The 18,567-nt window shown below is 39.7% G+C and overlaps 1 protein-coding gene across 2 annotated transcripts in view; it reads left to right on the forward strand.

Moving 5' to 3' along the window:
• NEK6 (NIMA related kinase 6) overlaps nucleotides 1-18,567 on the forward strand; it is a 141,906-nt gene that overhangs the window by 41,369 nt on the left and 81,970 nt on the right. For both annotated transcript variants that reach the window (XM_075015495.1, XM_075015496.1), the window contains exons 2-3: nucleotides 4,038-4,109; nucleotides 17,989-18,110. In XM_075015495.1, coding sequence (XP_074871596.1) covers nucleotides 18,018-18,110 — 93 coding nt within the window. In that variant the 5' untranslated portion in view covers nucleotides 4,038-4,109; nucleotides 17,989-18,017. The remainder of the gene's footprint in view (nucleotides 1-4,037; nucleotides 4,110-17,988; nucleotides 18,111-18,567) is intronic.

Below are 18,567 nucleotides of genomic sequence, written 5' to 3' on the forward strand. Positions count from 1 at the left end.
GCCTGGAGCACCAAGCCCTGCTACCTGGAGCTAAGTATATGTATATATCTCGTGGAGCTGGACGAGATCTTGGGAGGACATCTAGTCCACTCCCCTACACTCTTGGCAGGACCAAGCACCATCCCTGACATCTGTTTGCCCCCATCCCTAAGTGGGCTCTTCAAGGATTGAGCTCATAACCCTGGGTCTAGTAGGCCAATGCTCAAACCACTGAGCTATCCATCACCTACAGACAGCCTGCCAATCTGAAACTAAAAAGACCAAACAACTTAGATTCACAGACCTCCCGTGGCATGGGGCCTAGGACAGCTGATTTACTTGCATTCCCTAATACTGGTCCTGGCTTTTATATGCAGAAAAACACTCTCACAGACCTTGGTAGTTGCTGCTCTGAAGTGCTTGTATTCTTTCTAATCAGTTTCTCATCAGTGTGATATAAAAGCCACCTTTATGTATATGGTCTGATCTTAATCTCTTTAAGCAAAATAGTTTCCAAATTGTATTGTCTCAATCAATTCTTGCAGACTTCTCTGTGGTGTAATGTATTTTAGTGGCATGTCTCAGGGTTTTTTCTTCAGTGTCCCTGTTAATAGTTTTTTAGTTGTGGCTGGTGTGTATTAACTGTTAACACTCTTCTTTGAATGTTAAACTGCTATTACTTATGGTAATTTCTAGTCATTTGAAGGCAACTGTCAAGAGAGACCAACTGAGAAGGGAAAATTTGTCAAGGATTTACAGTAAATACTCTCTGCTTTTGGAAATGCTGTCAGAAGTTTGTTAGGTTCAAGTGAGTTTGGCGTGTGCCAGACAGAATCTGTCTGTTATGATGAACTGGTCATGTACCCTACTAACAAAAAGGGAGGGTGAGAAAGCCTCCTCAGGATTTCCTGTCTCCTTGTAATAACACTAGGGTGGAGGGGTGTGCTATTTAACCTAGCCTGTAATTAGGTTCTGCATGGAAGCATATATTACCCTGCTTGCTTTGCCAAAGCTCTTCAATATGATAGATGAGATTTAAAGGTTGATCCGACTAAATTGCAATGAGAATACTAACAGCAAAGATATTTATGTTGTGAAATATTCCTACCAGACATCATGGCTGTGACATAAATGCTGTAAGATAATGGGCAACAAAAATAATACTGAGAATAATATTCTCCTAGGTTTGGACTGCCTTCTGCTCCGCTTGTACTCTGAACCAGGGAGATAATGTAATCATAATCCTAGATCATCATTTAAAAATATAGATAATCTCATATAGTATCTTGACAGATTTATTTTATGAGCAAGCCAGAGGGAAAACATTATGGGCAGCAGAAAGGAAGAAAGTATTATCATTGTGTGATAGTGGTTACTTTATAAAAATAGCTTACATAACTTCTCTTTTTCAGGAAGATACTGTAAATGACATGCCACTCATTAAAGATTAGGGAACCCTGGGTCCTGGGTGTAAAATATTTGATTTGTATGTCAGGTATTGACCAAAGATCCTGCTCATCAGATGCACAGCGTTACAGCTTTTCTCCACAGTTAACTAACTGTATGTGCCACAAGGTGACTGGGCAGGTTGGTTGAGAAGACGTGCGCATGAATGCAGTCAAATCGTGCACAGATCTGAAAGTGTGTGAATCTTTTTTGCTTAGTTTGTTGCACTAGCTATTTTCATCCAATCCCAACATAGTTCTTCCCCCACTCAGCCCCCTAGGATTTGAGAGAGAGGAAGAACACAGGAGCATATAGTGATTATAGGAAATAATGCATATGCAGGTGTGTAGTCTATACACAGCATTAATAATATTTTGCAGTGCTATACCACTCTTTATTTGATGATCTCAAAGCACATGGCAGATGCACAAGGTCACTTGGCCAGGCACTGTTGCCCTTGTTTTACAGCTAGGAATACTGAGACTCATAATGGCCTTGTGGAAGTCAGTCAGCTTCTGGACTTCCCTTTTTGCATCCCCTCCAGGAAGGTACTGTAAGAGTACAAAGCCTTATTATGTGTGGCAATGATGTTAATAGTTAACATGGATATACACATCTCATAGAGCTAGAAGGGACCTTGGGAGGTCATCAAGTCCAGTCCCCTGTCCTCTTGGCAGGACCAAGTACCCCACCACACTTTAAAAAAAAAATCTATTTGTTCCAGATCCCCTTGAGGATTGAACTCACAATTCTGGGTTTAGCAGGCTAGTGCTCCAGCCACTGAGCTATGTGTCCCACCCTGTGTTACTGAGGAAAGCAGTAATCTGTGCATGGCTCATTTCAGATTCATAGGAACATCTGCCTTAGCAGCCTCAATGGATTGTGAAAAGGTTTGTTATACAGAGCCTGATGGGGACAATTTCTTTCTGTAAGGCAAGGGGACTCTACTACTCTGTATAGTGCAATTATTTATTTTCTGTTAGGTCAGTGAACAATGGTTCGTCTGTGGACATTGGCGTTTGCTCACAGTGTTGCAAGCAGCAAAAAGGGACTGAATGCCAGCCATATGGAAAGCAGCTGGGTATGCTTGCCCCATTAATAAGATGGAGGTGTGCTGGCACAGGAAACAGATATGTGCTCGGCACAACTACTGCTGCTTCACTAGCTATTTGGGAGGTTTATTGTGCTACTCATACTGATTATTCATCTGGGAGAGAATAATTTGGCCTCTGGTTGAGTTTTAGGCATCCAAAGGCACATGCTAATACCTGATTAAGCTCCAGCCACAGCTGTTGCCAAGGCAGGTTTGGAGAGGAGCTGCACCTTGGGCATTAGGTGCATAAGAATCTGAACATTGATGAGATTCTGTTCCATAATGTACATCTTCTAACTAATGATCTTGGGCCTGAATACCAAGAAGTGCCCTGGGCTCTTCTCCCCTATGAAAGACACCTGTCAGATATTTGCAGGGGATCGTGGAAGCTTTTGTTGTTTTGTTTTTGGTTGAGTGGAACATGTGAATCAAAGGAGAAGAGCAAGAGGCGGATCTCTTTGTTAGTTATGGTCCTTTAGGGCAGTTCCTGTAGGTCCTGTAGGGAAGAATGTGAGCATATTATAGTCCTGTAAGGAAGAATGTGAATGTGTTGTACATCTGTGGAATGTGAAACCCCTTTAGGTTTGGGCATTCATTTGGGATCTTGATTGACACATTGGTGTGGCTTGGGCAGATATTGGTGGAGTTGACTGAAGACTAAGTTTTAGGACTGGTATGACTGCCTGGGATGCAGTTCAGGGCAGAATTTGATTCTAGATCTATGTACTTCTACCTATAAAACTTCTGGGTTTGTGTGGTTACAGTGCCTTATGCTGATCTTTAATTATGCTATATACTTTGTTCATTTTATAAGTGTTAGTAAGGATGCAGCTGAAGTATCAGATGTTTTTATTTCCAATCTAAAAGTCAACGCCTTTTTTTGTTCTCGTTTGTGCTTCTTATGTTGTTTCTAGCTTTGTAAAAATTCCATTATGTGTGTGAATAATGCTACCATATATAAATTAATATATTGTACCAGTAATAACTGTACTTGAATAACAGTGAGTGCAAGGATGTTTAGAGACTAAGATAGCAGTCATTTTCATAATTACTTGATAGGGAAATTTCCTTTGTGGGTGAGCATGTTTGGAGTGTGCACTGGCATACATTTTCTTTTCATGCCATGCCTTCAAATACAGGGGCAAATATTAGACAAACTTCTAATTTGTGGGATGAGAGAGTACAAGATTCCACATAATTTGAGGGTTGGTTAGTCTCTCTTCTGCACTGTCAGAATCTTTATTCTTTTCTGGTGGATAACTGTGTTTGGAATATATTCCTAAGTATTTTTGACATGTGTGCATGTGCACATATATCAAAAGACAGCTACTTGGAAGTTGGGTATCCTATATGTTTTCAAGGTGCTGTCTGCCTAGCATTTAAGTTTATAATTTAAGAAGAGTTGTTGATGGAAGAAAGACCACATTATACTGAGTAAGCTGTTCTTTTCTGAAAACCTTTGTTTTAACTTGGGTTCAGCTCTTATTAACCGTATTTTATTTCCTTTCTTTGTTTTCAGTAAACTGTTTTCCCTACTGGTTTGGATACAGGCAAACAATCCTGCACTAGTTACTCCGCTGCAAATATTTAGGTAAGCTGCATATTCAGTCACACAACAACTGCCAGTTTTTGTATGGTTGTATGCTGTCCGATGTAAGTCTTTATTTTTACCAAACTAAGTGCTTAATTGAGACTGTGTTGCTTCATTTATTTATAATGCGATGATAAGTGCCAGCATTTTAATAACTGAAGCATGTTGCTGGCTTCTTTGTTCATATCAGTTCTCTTTGTTTTCAGTGACAGAGAGATAGCCATGTTAGTCTGTATTCTGTCAGAACAAAAAAAGCAGTCAAGTAGCACTTTAAAGACTAATAAAATAATATCATTTTGTTAGTCTTAAAGTGCTACTTGAGTGCTTTTTTCTTTGCTTTCAGTGAGAGAAATTTATTCCTTAATTTTGTAGATTTGGTAGTGATGCAAAGAGTGAGTCCCGTTTACCAGCCTACAACCATTCTTGTGACATACTATACATTGCATATAAATATCACAGCCAGTTTTATTAATGTTGCATAACTGTAATTTGCAAGTTTTCTTCTTGTGTGCCAAAGAGGCTAGGTTATGCGTCTTTGCTAAATCTTGTATGTCATAAACAGGTGGAACTTGCTGCTAGAGGATATTGCTAAGACAAATGATTGTAAATTTCAAAACTGATTAACCATATATGCAAATGAGACAAGCACCTGCAATTACACCACTCTGGGACAAAAACTGAGCCATCAGTTGTGCTTCAGACCATATGAGACCACTGGTTGTGGTGAAGAAGGAACTTCCTTTTGTGACATAGTAGCATACAATTGGTTTAGCATAGGATTAGTTTTCTTCCTCTGACACTACTTCTTGCATAAACTACTGACTGAGCCACTGGCATGGATAGGTAGTTTGGTCTATTCTGGAATGGCAGGAGAAGGAATTCCTGACTGAACTTGCCACATATTCTTTTTTTGTATGATTGTTCTTACATTCCTGAACCCTTCAAAAGAAGCATTCCCATAATTTTTCACGTATAGGTAAAGTATGATCACTAATTAATGGCATCTTTATGCTTTAATGATACATAAAACTAGGGAAGTTAAAATGGTTAAGAATACCAGTAACACTAATATAGTATTGCTAGATTTATTAGGTTGGTTGGCTATCAACATCATTCAGAGCTTACATGATCACTTAGAATTTACCCCTAACTACTGCAAGAACCATAGCATGCCTGTAATAATTTATAACAACAACTTAAGTGCCATGTTTGAAACTCCACATTTCACTTTCTGGAAGATGAGAGGATTAATATGCACTCTACAGTTTCTTTGTGCTGCTTACAGGGAATGAAACCCCAGTGACAAAAATGCTTAACCCCCAGTAAAAAGGAACCAACTGTTAAAGTTTAGGAATTCTGAGAATAAATACTTATCCAGAAACAAAAATATGAATTTAAACATTTATTTTAAAAAATAAGATTGATAGCCAGATTTCAGCAGTTGGCTAATACAGGCTACAAATAATTCCATGAGTAAAATGCATGCTTTTGGAGAAAGACTTGGCGTCTGCATATATTGATATTTATAGCATAAGAAGCACTTAGATCTTGAGCATTTGTAATATTTAAAATGAGCATTTGGAAGGGCCTCAAACAGAAAATCAGAGTTGGTTCCTTTTTGTAACTTACTCCTTTCATGGGTGTGATTTTGATCATTTCCCTTTTTCATCCAGTTGGGGAATATGTGTCACACCTCTGTGCTGTTTTAAAAATGTCTGTTTACACTTCCCCAGCTGCAAGGCCTAGGTCAGAACAGTCTGAGTTACCTAACTACCTTGAAAATAACAATAGGAGAGGGCTCATCTCTTGAAAAATGAATGTGCAGGGCTAGGACAAAGCAGAGTGGAACCCTGCCAATGTGTAAAGTGAGCTCATTCCAAGGCCTCTAGACTTGTTTCCTGCTGTTGTCTTTGACTGCTATACCAATGCAGAATTCTTCAAATATTCTTCTGGAACTATGTTTTTATTACCAAATGGGAAAAGGAAGTGAGAAGGAATCGGGAGTCTGATTAAATGTTTTTGAATTTGTGTACTTTCAGTCCCATAATTTGCTTAACTGGGACACGACTCATTTTCTTCTCTGACTATTCTGGTGGTGTATTGTGCCAAAGTTAATATATTAAAAGTGGACTAAAAAGCACTAAATAAGCTGAGTTTGTTGCTCTCTCTCCATTTGTTCTTGGAATCACATTTTCAAACCCACCATCACAGTGCACTAACTTTTGCAGTCTTGTGTGCCTCAATAGAGGTCAAGGTCTGAATATGTCATAGAGATGAAATGCCCCTTTTATTACTGGTTATTGCTCTTGTGGGTTAGAATTGAGTCACACTGGAATTTACAAATTTGGAAGTTTAGATTGCTTCTGTAAAGGTGTGGATAAACAGAATAATTTTAGAGAACAGCAAGAAGTCTTGTGTGCCGCAAGACTTCTTGTTGTTCTCAAAGCAACAGACTAACACGGCTACCTCTCTGAGAATAATTTTAGTTTGCAGGTCTGTTAATTTTGTGTACCTTTCCTTTGTGGTTCAGTTAGAAACTGCTGTACAGCTTTGAATACAGGTGTGAGAGCCGGAACAGTTTTGTCTCAGTTTTTTATCTCTGCAGAGATTAATTTAAAACTCTCATTTTGGCAGAAGCAGCACATTTGCTATAGAAATGTGAAAACTTAAGGGTGTATTTTATATTTAGGATGTCAGTGACTTAAGTATCCCTTTTAAGAAAGCTATGTAAAATATGTGATGGAAGACATGGTGCATGCTCCATAAAATCAACATACTTATTCCTTCAGATTGATTTTAGCCATATTTCAGAATGCTGTGCATCTAGTGTGAGAGTGCGGTGGCTATATATTTTATGTATTGTGGGAAGAGCATCGAAGTTTGTCTATACTGTAGATGGTGTGATTTGCAGCTCAGGTAGGCACACTTGTACTAGCTTTAATCCAAGCTAGCATGCTAAAAATAGCAATGAAAATGAGGTGACACGAGTTTCAGCATGAGCTAGCACATGACTTTGTACTCTGTGGGGGTAGGCTTGTATGTTTTGCACTGAAGCCCATGCTTCTGTATCATCACTGATTTTTATTGTGCCAGCAAAATTAAAGCTAGTGGTTGTATACCTACCTGAGGTGAGATCATTCAACTTCAATTTTAGCTTCCATCTGTCAAGTGTTTCCTTATTGTTAATAAGCTCTGTAGTTTGGATCTTGGAGCCGATATTGGATCCAAGATCTGGGAGAATTCTACTGCTCAGTAAATATCTTGGATTTCTTTTAATTACCTTTATTGGAGCAATTTCTTTGGGAAGAGATGGTGCAAAAATCCTCTTGATTTTTTTGCTTCCAATCTCAGTCAAACTTTACATTTTAAAATCGAACACCTTGAAAAGAGAAGAGCCACTGAAGTTACACTGTGTTAATTAGGAATTGTGTACTAAGATTTTTGTGACTCTGGAGGTGTAAAATGGTTAAGATCAGGTGAAGTCTTTGCTTTTGTCTGTAATACGCAGCTTTTAGTGACGTTGCTGTGTTGACGCAGGCATGTTGCTAAAAGTCTGGCAGTGTATGAGCGGGGGTTTGCATTGTGGACAGGAAAGCGCTTCTGCCAACAGTGAGCCATTCACGCTGCCACTTGATGGGGCAAAACTTTTCCCTAGGGGAGAGAGGCTGTTTTAAGCACCTGCGAAGGACTAAAATTTTGTCATTCAAGTGGCAGCATAGACAAAGCCTTAAGATGCACCGCAGTCATTTCCTGTATATAGTCACAGAGAAGCAGGCATGTTAGGTTGTATTTTCATAAAACAAAAGAGTAGTCCTGTAGCACTTTAAATACTAATAAAATTATTTATTCATGGGACAGACCCACTTTTTCAGATCTGGATATCTGTGTAGCATAGGAAGAGTGCTGCTTGCAGAAAATTACAGGTCCCAGCATCCAGGCTCCCCTACCCCCAATAATGCATTCAACCAAAATACAAAGTCCAAATCTTTCTTGGCCCATGGGCTCAAGTAATTCTGAAAAGAACAGTTGAAACTGAGAGGCACAATTTTGAAGTGCTCCCTTTCAGTCAATCCTAGAAAATGGTTATCCTAGTGAGGTTAAGTTTTTGTGGTAATTACCTCTTCAGAGTAGGTGGGTTGGTCTGCCCTATGTTGTAACATAGTCCAAATAGTTGTAAGTTTAAATAGCAAAGTTTTAAAATACATGTTAAACCTCTCTAGTGCAGCATTGTCTGGCCTGGCAACATCTGTATTCTGACATGATTTTAGTTAGTGGGATGTCCGCTTGTCATAGGTCTAGCCAAGTTTCCCAGGGTCCCAAAAGTTTGTCTACAGCTACCAGTCCTGGCTCTCAGAGTTTTGTGCTGTTATTTAGCTGTAATTTACCCCTAAATGTCTTCTTAGAGCCCAGTGAACAGTGAAAGTGTTGGTAATGTGCTAGACAATACTGGCCTCCTGTGGTCCTATAAATTTACTGGTTCTGCATCAGTCAGGTCCCAAGGGTGCCAGACTAGAGAGCTTCAACCTGTATATTAATTATGTAAACAAAGAAGTTAGAATGGCTGAGATATTGATTAGTAATTCAGTCTTCAGTATATTCATTAGTTATGAATTAGCCTTTACACTTGTTGCTTTCTTCAATTCATATATTTCACCTTAAAGGGATCAGGCAGGGAAACTTCAGCCTAGAAATGTGAGTGTTCTAAAGAATCTTTTCTACTTGTTTGTTGGAAAACTATAAGCATCTGGAAATGGGTGTGGGAAGGTGGGAGGTTGTCAATATTTTTGTAGCTTTTAACTATAGCAGGCATTCCCAGTGTTTTCTACTATATTGTGTTAGACGTTTAAAAGTGCAACTGGAATACTGTCTTTAGTTACCTTTTTGCCTATTTTTATTTAAAGTGTTGTAAAACTTCTTCATTGTTAACAGTAATTTGAAAGCCATCTATCAGACTTTTTGCTGAGGATAAACTTGCCAGTCTACCTATAGTCTGAGTATATACCAGTAAGAGCCTGGAATACGAGAGTTGCCAGTTTCAAGCTGGACACTGTCCCTTAGATGTCAGCAGGGATCATAGCAGGTGTCTTGTGAGTTGAGCCATATCTCTTTTCAAAGATGACTTCATTCTTACTCTTTTCTTTGCTTGAAGCTACAGTACTCTTAGCAAACACTGGCCAAACCCTAATGCTTTGCCTAACACACTCTTCTACATGCTTATGACAGCTGTGGTATTCTGAGCTGTTAATTACTTTTCTATCATCTAATCTCTCCTGGTCCCTGAACATACCTTGTGTTTCCTACAGTACCTGTAGGGAGATGGTTCTCTGAGAAACACCTGAGGTTTCATCTGATCCGCTGACTGTGTAGGGTTCTCAGATTTGCAATTAACTTTTATTTCTTTTTGGACTTTACTCTGTCCCTAAGACAGATTATGGTAGATGTGATGTAAGATCAGTGCTAGGCTATGGATATGAATGTATTAGAGTATGGCAACTGGGACCTGACATTTAAATACATTCCAGTGTCTCCAGTGTTTAAGTATGAAACTTAATTATCTTCGGTGGTAAAAGGCAAAAAGGGAATCCATCAATAAACTGTAGGCCTTATCGGTATGTTCTTCTTGTATGTAGTGTTTTTTTTTATTATGCTCTCTTTTAAAATAAGAAATACTTATAAATCATAGTTATATTACATTACATTTTTCAAAATTGTAAATTTAATGGCTTTGACAACAACATATAATGCACAAATTACTTGGAGGTGTGCATAAGAAGGATTCCGTATGTCTAGTGGGTAGAATCCTGGACCATGATTCAGATCATCAGGATTCTGTTCCCAATTTGGCCATTGGCCCATTGGGTGATGTTGAGCATGTCCTTTTTCCCCTCTCAGTGCCTTGATTTCCCCATCTGTAAAATGGAAATAATGACACTGACCTTTATAAAGGACTTTCAGATGTATTTATGAAAATCTCTATGTAAGAGAACTATTAATATTAAAGGGATTAAAAAAGAAAAAAAAACAACCACGATCTGTCACTAATACACCTGCAGATTATTAAAAGTGCAAAAATGTTAACATCAGATATTACTTTTTCTTACTCGTGCTGATTCTTTGTCCGTCTCTCCCCTTCAACAATGAAAACTATCTCAAGTTCATGTTGTGGCTTTTTAAACATTCTTATATTTAAACCCAGAAATGTTCAGCACTGTGCTTTTGGCAGGTACTGTACTGTAAGGTTCTTGTGATTCTGTTTGTTCCATGATCTAGGGGCAGTTTGAACCAAAATGATTGTATGGTTGTGTGTTTGGGTGAATGTTTGTGGCTTTAACAGCTTTCCTGGTTGGTAGATCAGTATAGCAGAAGCCTTTATGTTTTCCTCATGGAAGCCTTAACCTCTTCTCATAATCAAATAGCCAGCACTGAAAAACAGGGAGAATGATATCAGGTGGTAAAATGAATTGGTATCTTGTTCTGCTGCAATGCTGGGAATTCAGTGTGTTCGTGTATTTTATATGACCACTGAGTGGAAGTAGCATGATGTAATCTTTGAGGGGTTGCATTGTTCAAATGATTATAAATGCAGTACTGGTTCCAGGCCTTGGAACTGGAATTTTGAAGCATTTGCTTAATTCTCAAATCATATCTGTAAAAAGAAAGTGGACATTTTGAAAACCTCTCCATACATCCATGCATTATGGTAGATTATGTTATACCCAACCAGCAAATTTCTGTCTGATTTTAATGCACTTTAATTAAGAGTACTAACAGAACAAAATACAACCTCCAGTGCTAAAATTCCTCTGATTTGAGCTGTAGATGGTCCCCTTCTTTTCCTAATTGTTGTAGTTTAAAGTAAAAAGAGGTCAGTGCTCAGATGCCATGGGAGCATTATTAATACAAAGCAAAGTACTGTTCTTGCCAGGACTGCTGGAACAAAGATTTTTTGACAGCATTTGCTTTGGCCATTAAATGTTAACTTGTCACATTTGTTATACTCTTGAAACACTTATCAGACCAGCAACAAAGAGGTTCAACCCAAACTGAGGCATGGTACCTGAAACACAGATGAATGAATAACTAGGCATGTTCTTAGTCAAAAAACCTCTGTTCAGAATCTTCCTGCATTATTTGTATCATTTAATATGTAAATTGTGAAAAAATACTCTTCAAAAGAAAACTTGCTTTGAAGGCCAGAATCTAATACCTTTACTTATATGGTAGACAGGTTGAACCTTCTCAGTCCGGCACCCTTGGGACCTGACCAGTGCTGAATGAGAGAATTTGTTAAACCATGGGAGCTCAATATTGTTTAGCAGGGTTACCAACATTTCCATTGCTTACTGGACTGTTAGAAGACATTTTGGGTAAATTAGAGATAGATAACAGCACAGAACACTGAGAGCCAGGACTGATGGCTATAAACAAACTTTATGGGACTATGGGAAACTTGGCTACACCCATGATAAGAGGTTGTCCAACTAACTAAAATCATGCCAGACTACAAATGTTGCTGGACAAGGGAGTGCTGAATTAGAGAGTTTCAACCTGTAATATCTCAGTCTACACATACTTTTAACTGTTCATGGGACTTCTTGCATAAAGGATTGGAATCTAGTCCACATTTACCTTGAATCTCTAAATACGATTTATTGTGACAAAATACATTTTCACTGGCAATGGTGTATACTCATTTTTGTGTGTAAAGAAAGATAAACTGGATCAAATATTCCTTTGCTTAAAGACCTTTAATTTCTTTCAGCCCTTATTTCATTTAGTAAGATGCTATGCAAGATATGCATGTGACATGGTGCAAAAATATGATACCATATCAGTTATCTTCGATGGACACCTGAAACAATAAAGATTAGGGAGTAAAAGGGGAGTTATGCCTGTGGCTTCTGTTGACATTGGACCTAGATGGTGCTTTCATATATACCATTTGGGAGGCCCGCGAAGAGAGTGGGAGAAGGGGCAAGTGCGTCAGGGCCTGTGAACTTAAGGAAGCCTGGGGCTGGCCACTATTGCTGCTGCAGCCCTGTCCTGGTCCGAGGTCTTTTTAAATAGTGCTGCTGTAGCATCGGCTACAGGAAGCCTGGAGGTTGTAACCATGTGAGTGAGTGGGGAGGGGAGAGCTGGGCTGGGAAAATTAGGATAAGTGCAAGCTAGAAAGAGAAGGAGGCACTGTGCTGAGAGCAGGACTGAGGGGAGTGACGGCCAAGGAGGATGGAGGAACCACGCTGGGAAGGGGAAAGAGTGGAGGGGTGGGGACAGAGATAGGCAGGAACTGCTGGGAGAAAGGAGCTGAGATGGGAGGAGGAGGCCACAGAACTACTGGGGTGCAGAGCTGGGCAAGGGATTGCTGGGGCAGGCATAGAGAGGAAGGGGCTGAGACAGACACAGAAGAACTGAAGAGGTAGAGCTGGGCTGGCAGGGAGGGGTGGCAGAAGGGGAAGGAGTGGAACTGGGTACAGGACTGCTGGGAGGCAGAGCTGTGGTGGGGGTGGCTGAGAGGGGAAGGAAAGTGGGAGAGAGACACTTCTAGGCAGATGGGGGTGGAGTTGCAGCCAACCAGGGAGTCCTCTTATTGAAGGGTGACACTTTGGGGCTGACATGTAGCTCTGTCCAAGGGAGGGACATGGGGAGCCCATTGACTGTGCTGCCCTGGGGCCTGGAAATCCTGTCAGTGGGCCTGCACTTGGGTAGGAAGAAGGCTCACTATATTCAAATAAAGTAGCAAACTTCTTCATGCTGTTCAACCAACAGAATTACTCGTTTCCAGGCTGACTTAGTGTGCTCAAACAGTTATTACACAAAGATTGAATTCCCATCAGCTTGCTTGCAAATTTGGCTTGTGTGTAACATTTTCAGGGCCCTTTCATTCATGTCTTTTCAGTCTTTTCCTTCCCAACCCCCACAAACTTTTCAGTCTTACTTTGTTGTAGAGGTATTCCAGTCATACTTGAAACCACTTGATAATCCTCCACCCTTCTCTACAGGTTTTAGTTAAACCCAGATGTGGTATGTCACGGTGCTGGAATCTGAGTTGTGGTATGGGTACTGGATTTCAGTACTGCTTTCAGCAACCACATTACTGGCAACTTAAATTCAAGTTGGATTTCCTTTTGTGTTTTGACTCAACAATTCATGTTTATAACGCTTCATTTTCAGTGCTAAAGAATGGGACATAATTTGTGTGGGACGAAGGGAAATTTTAGACTGAAAACGAGGGATTAGTATTAAAGTAAGAATGAAATAAAAGATTGTAGGTTATTGGTTACTGACAGCTTTCCCTCTCCCCTCCAGTTCCGTATTGGAAAAATGGAACAAATTTATCTGCATTACCATTTTTTTTAACTTTCTTTCTATATCAGTGTATTGATGTCACTGTTTTTCTGATAGCCTTCCAACAATTGCTTTCTCTAACACATGAACTTGAATAAAAAGAACATTTGTCGGGCTGATATTGAATCTCAACTTTTCAGATGACTCTGGGTCATGGTGTAATGTCAACTTTGATACTTTGGGTTACTAACAAATGATGATCTTGAAGTTTTCCCTCAGCCTACATAATGTTATAAATGGTGTCCATCCTGCAATCAGTATCACTGAGGATGCAGAGTACAGAATCTGCATGCGTAATAGTTACTGACCTTTTCACTAATTCAAATGGCTTACAAAACTACAGGTTTTGTTCATGGAGTGTGATCATAACAGGCATCATCTGGCTGTTGAGAATTCAGATTTTATTTGCTTCTCTGCAAATGAGTTAGGCGACTCACTGGCATGTTTACTGAAGGGGATCATACCTAACTAACTGTCTTTTAAACAGTTGAAAGTGTTAATAGATGTTGTTAGCAATTGGTAAAATAAATTGTTCCACCAAACCCAAGATTTTGGTTATTCTGACTTTAACAAGCACATTGGAGTCCTTTTGAACAAAAGTTTAACATTTCAGTTGTACTTCTGTTCTTGTATTATTTATTAATCTTTGAGGGAGAATCCAAGGAAGGTGAGTCAACTTTCTTGGTAGAAGTATTTTGGAAATTGGAAGATGACTAGAATTTAAGAAAAGCAAGTATGATTTAAAATAAAAACTAATAACTCACCATTTCTTGTGCTTCATCACATGGGTCTCAACTTTTATTTTCAGTGTTCTGCTGATCAAAATAAGGTTGGACAATTTTAAAAATTCTTCTGGGCCCATGAGTAATATTAATTACTGGTTAGATCAGTTGTTCCCAGCCTTTTCAGTAATATGGCACACTTCAATGAGATAGACAGTTCCATGGCATACCCACTTTTTTCAGCAGTAAATTGCTCACAAGAATCACATTTACTTACTTTTTACAATTGTTACAGTTTGCAACATAGTAATAGGTAGAACAAGCTACACAAGAATAAAATGCATTAATGTTTCAAATTCACCACAGAATACACAGTCAGAGAGCACAGATACATTTTCAAAATCTGCTCAGTGTCATGCTAGGGATGTTGAATAAACAAGTAACCACTGAAAATTTCAGCAGCTGCTCAATTACTTGCAGGTGGGGGAGGTACTCCAGAAAGCAGGCTCCCGTCCCTGCCACACTGTTGGAGCCAGAACACGACATTCAAACTGCATCCCTGCTCCAACAGGCTCTCACCCACCCCTTTGCCACAGCAGGGAGTGTGGGTGGGCTCCCTGCCAGCTTGTTCAGGCCTGGAAGCAGTATTTCAGCTGCCTCCCAGCACAAAGGGGGTCCTGCGGGGTCAGCATTTCCCCTCATGGGTCTGCAAAAAGCTACCGCTGGGAGGGGCAAGGGCTGGGAATTGATGAACCCTGTGCCACCTAGGACTCAATCAGCCTTGCTGCTTCAGCCCCAGCTGGCTCAGAGTCATCAATCCACCCCCTACCCCCTGAGCCACAGTGAGGGGAAATTAATGAAATTTCATGGTACACTTGGACTAGATGAGGGGGCTGGACTAGATGACCTCCTGAGGTCCCTTCCAGCCCTGTGATTCTGTGACAGTTCTCACAGCACACCAGTGTGCCGCAGCACACTAGTTGAAAACCTCTGCGTTTGATCGTGACCTAGATATTATTTCCTCTTTCTCAACCTGATTCCATTTTGATTTTCAGGTAATTACGGAGTTCCTGATAGAGTCATATTGGCCTCTTATTTTTCTTATCTCTCTTTGCATCACTTTGGTTCGCAGTTGTGCCTTTAATATTGTATCCATGAGAAATGGCTAGGTCCTCAAAAATCCTTTTTCCTGTACATTTTCTTTTTCTGGGACCTTATGTTGTTAAAGAATGCTCTTTGAAAACTTTCTCTTTATTCTGGGACTCTCCATTTGTTTTGAATGGAATGGAGAATGCTTTTTTTTTTTTTTAACTGGGGCCTCTGAAAAAATCAATTGTGGTTCTTACGCAATCTGCAGATGTGTGCGTGAAGGCATCTGCTATTACCAGGTCTTATATTTTGAATATTTCTATTACTTGTTCTAGAACTACTTCGTCTACCTCCACTTCCAGATTTAGTGGTCTATAATAGACCACTAAAACAATAACAATAACAACAACAACAACCCTATTTTTTGCCCATAAACTTTCTACTAGTCTGCCTCTCATCCTTCTGGACCTCAGAGTAAGTGTATATGTTCTCACTGTACAGTACAACACCTTCTTCCTTTTTATTCTGTCTGTCTGTTCTAAGCAAGCTGTCCCCCTCCATACCAATATTCCAGGCATGAGGTTTATTGCAGCAAGTTTCATGCCAATTAAATCATGCCTGGGAAATGTACTCGGTCTCGAAGAAGAGTTCTATGTAAGATTGAAAGCTTGTGTGTCTCATCAACAGAATATGGTTCAATAAAAGAAAATACCTCACCCACCAAGTCACTTTACTATCTTGAGACCTATACTGCTACAACAGCATTGCTAATTAATGGGAATCTTTGTGGTGAAATCAGGATGACAGTGGAAAAAAATTCTTGGGATTCATTGACACTTACAGACTATTAGTAGAAGTTATAAATTATCTTCCTGATCTGCTTGGGAAATAATTTTACTCCAAATTCAGCAGAAGCTTTAAAGCCTAAAAGGTATTCATTTTCAGCTGAATCAAATTATTCTTCTGTTAGATTGAACTTCTGTGAAGAAGTTAATGAAGCTACTTGGAGCTGACACATAGGTGATTTTTTTCCCTTTTAATTTTCCCTCCTCTCCATTCAGAAAATCTCTGGCCTTGCAGCCTCTCTTGTTTGAGATTAACCCAAATACTTGCATTTATCAGACTGCCAAAGATAAAATAAATAAAAACAGTTAGTTGGCTTGTTCCTGCTTCCCACCATCAGAAAAGGTGCTGAAGTTATAGTCTCTAAGAAGAGTAAAGAGGGATGATTTGAAACAGGAACTGTCTGGTCAGTAAAGGGGAAATATGGCTCAGAAAATATAAGGTCACTTAGACCACATATCTGCTAACTCTTGTTAAGGGCACCTGTAGGTGTATACAGGCCATCATCAGAGTAATACATACCTCTAGACAAAAAGCCCATTACTACATGCTAATACACAGAGCGAAAGATGATAATGAGGCACAGATGCAAATTTCCTGCACCTCATTAGCATAATATCACATGATTTGGAGTCCAGAAGATCGTTCTTCCGGACTCCAAAACACTGTGCAGAAGCGCAGCCCTGGGGGGGCTTCCGGAAGGAAGTCCTTCTTTCTGGAGGCCCCTTCTTCCTGAAAATTTTTGGGAAGAAGGGGCCTCCGGAAGTGTGAAAGCATTCATGGAAATCAAGGATGCTTATGGTATCATGACTAAGGCCCTACTAAATTCACACCCATGAAATTTCCTTCATAGACTATGAAATCTGGTCTCCCTCCTGTGAAATCTGGTCTTTTGTGTGCTTTTATCCTATACTACACAGATGTCACATGGACACCAGTCTTTCTCACATTGGGGTTCTGACCTAAAAAGAGGTTACATGGTTATTTTAGAGGGATCACTATGTTGCAATCCTTACTTCTGAACTGCCTTCAGAGCTGGGTGGCCAGAGAGTGGCAGCTGTTGGCTGGGCATTCAACTCTGAAGGCAGTGCAGCAGCAGCAGCAGTGCAGAAGTCAAGGTGGCAATACTTTTTCTTACCAACCTTACTTCTGTGCTGCTGCCTTCAGAGCTGGGTAGTCAGTCAATAGTGGCTGCTTACTGAGGGCTTTTTCAGGTGGCAGCATAGAAGTTAGGATGGCAATACCATACCATGCCATCCTTATTTCTACACAGCTGCTTATGGTGTCTCAGCCTTCAGATCTGGGCTCACATCCAGCAGCTGATACTCCAGCTGCTCAACTAGAAGTCCGCACCAGCAGCAGGAGCAATGCAGAGGTAAGGGTAGCAGAATCACACCCCCATCTGAAAAACCTTGCGATCCCCAGCACCTTCTCTTTTGGTCAGGATCCTCTATAATTACAACACCATGATGTTCCAGATTTAAATAGGTTACATTTATTTATTTTTTTTAAATTATAACGATGAAATTGACCAAAATGTATTGTGAATTTGTCAGGGTCCTGATCATGAGGGTTTTTCCCTTACTGTTGTCTGTGGAGACTCAGAATGTGCTTGACTCATGGCTTTCTGCATACACAAGCTGAAAGAACTCCAAGTAGTGTATTCATGACATGCTTAGAGACTGTGATTGAAGATGAAGGATTCTTGTTTCAAGAGTTCTGTGCATTGGAAAATGCACTAGAATGGAGAGGAAATGACTATCCTCTTTGTCCTGTTTTATGTACAAACGTGTGTGCATATCCAGACAGACTATTGCACATTCTTTCTACCTTTTAATATGTTGTCTTTTTAAGTGATATGGTTTTCTTTATTTCAACAGAATTATAGGGCAAAGATTGGCATGTTACCATGGAAGGACAGCATAACCATCCACATCATCTAAGTGAGCAGAACAACCCACTCTGCAAAGTGCCAGGGCAGGAATATCAGCATGATCCTCAAGTAAGCACCATTATCTCTTTAATCCCCCTTTTCTCTCCTTAAAGGCCCACTGGTATCCTTTTTTATAATTGTTTTTAAACCTTAAAATTATTCCAGTCTTCTGGGCCTAAACAGCCGAACAGTGTTGCTTCAAACCTATTTTTGGTGATCACAGGAGGAATGGAAAACATTTTCAGTGGACCTATAGCAAATGCTTTGAAATTGGCTTTCGAAAAAGCTTATACTGGTAGAATGCTGACTTTCTATGTGGCTGTGATTCCTTAAAGGAAGGACAAAGAAAATAAGCTGTTTGAATATTAATAATAAATACATTCCTTATTTATCTACTTGCATATTGTTATAATGAATAATGATAATTACCAAATACAAAAAACAGTTCAGTTGAAATGAAATTGTTTGCTCTCATTCTGTCTTGTAAGCTTCTAAGTATCATTTCTTGATATTTTTTTGTCTGCAC

This window comes from Carettochelys insculpta, chromosome 21 (genome assembly GCF_033958435.1).
Source record: "Carettochelys insculpta isolate YL-2023 chromosome 21, ASM3395843v1, whole genome shotgun sequence".
NCBI classification, from domain to species: domain Eukaryota; kingdom Metazoa; phylum Chordata; order Testudines; family Carettochelyidae; genus Carettochelys; species Carettochelys insculpta.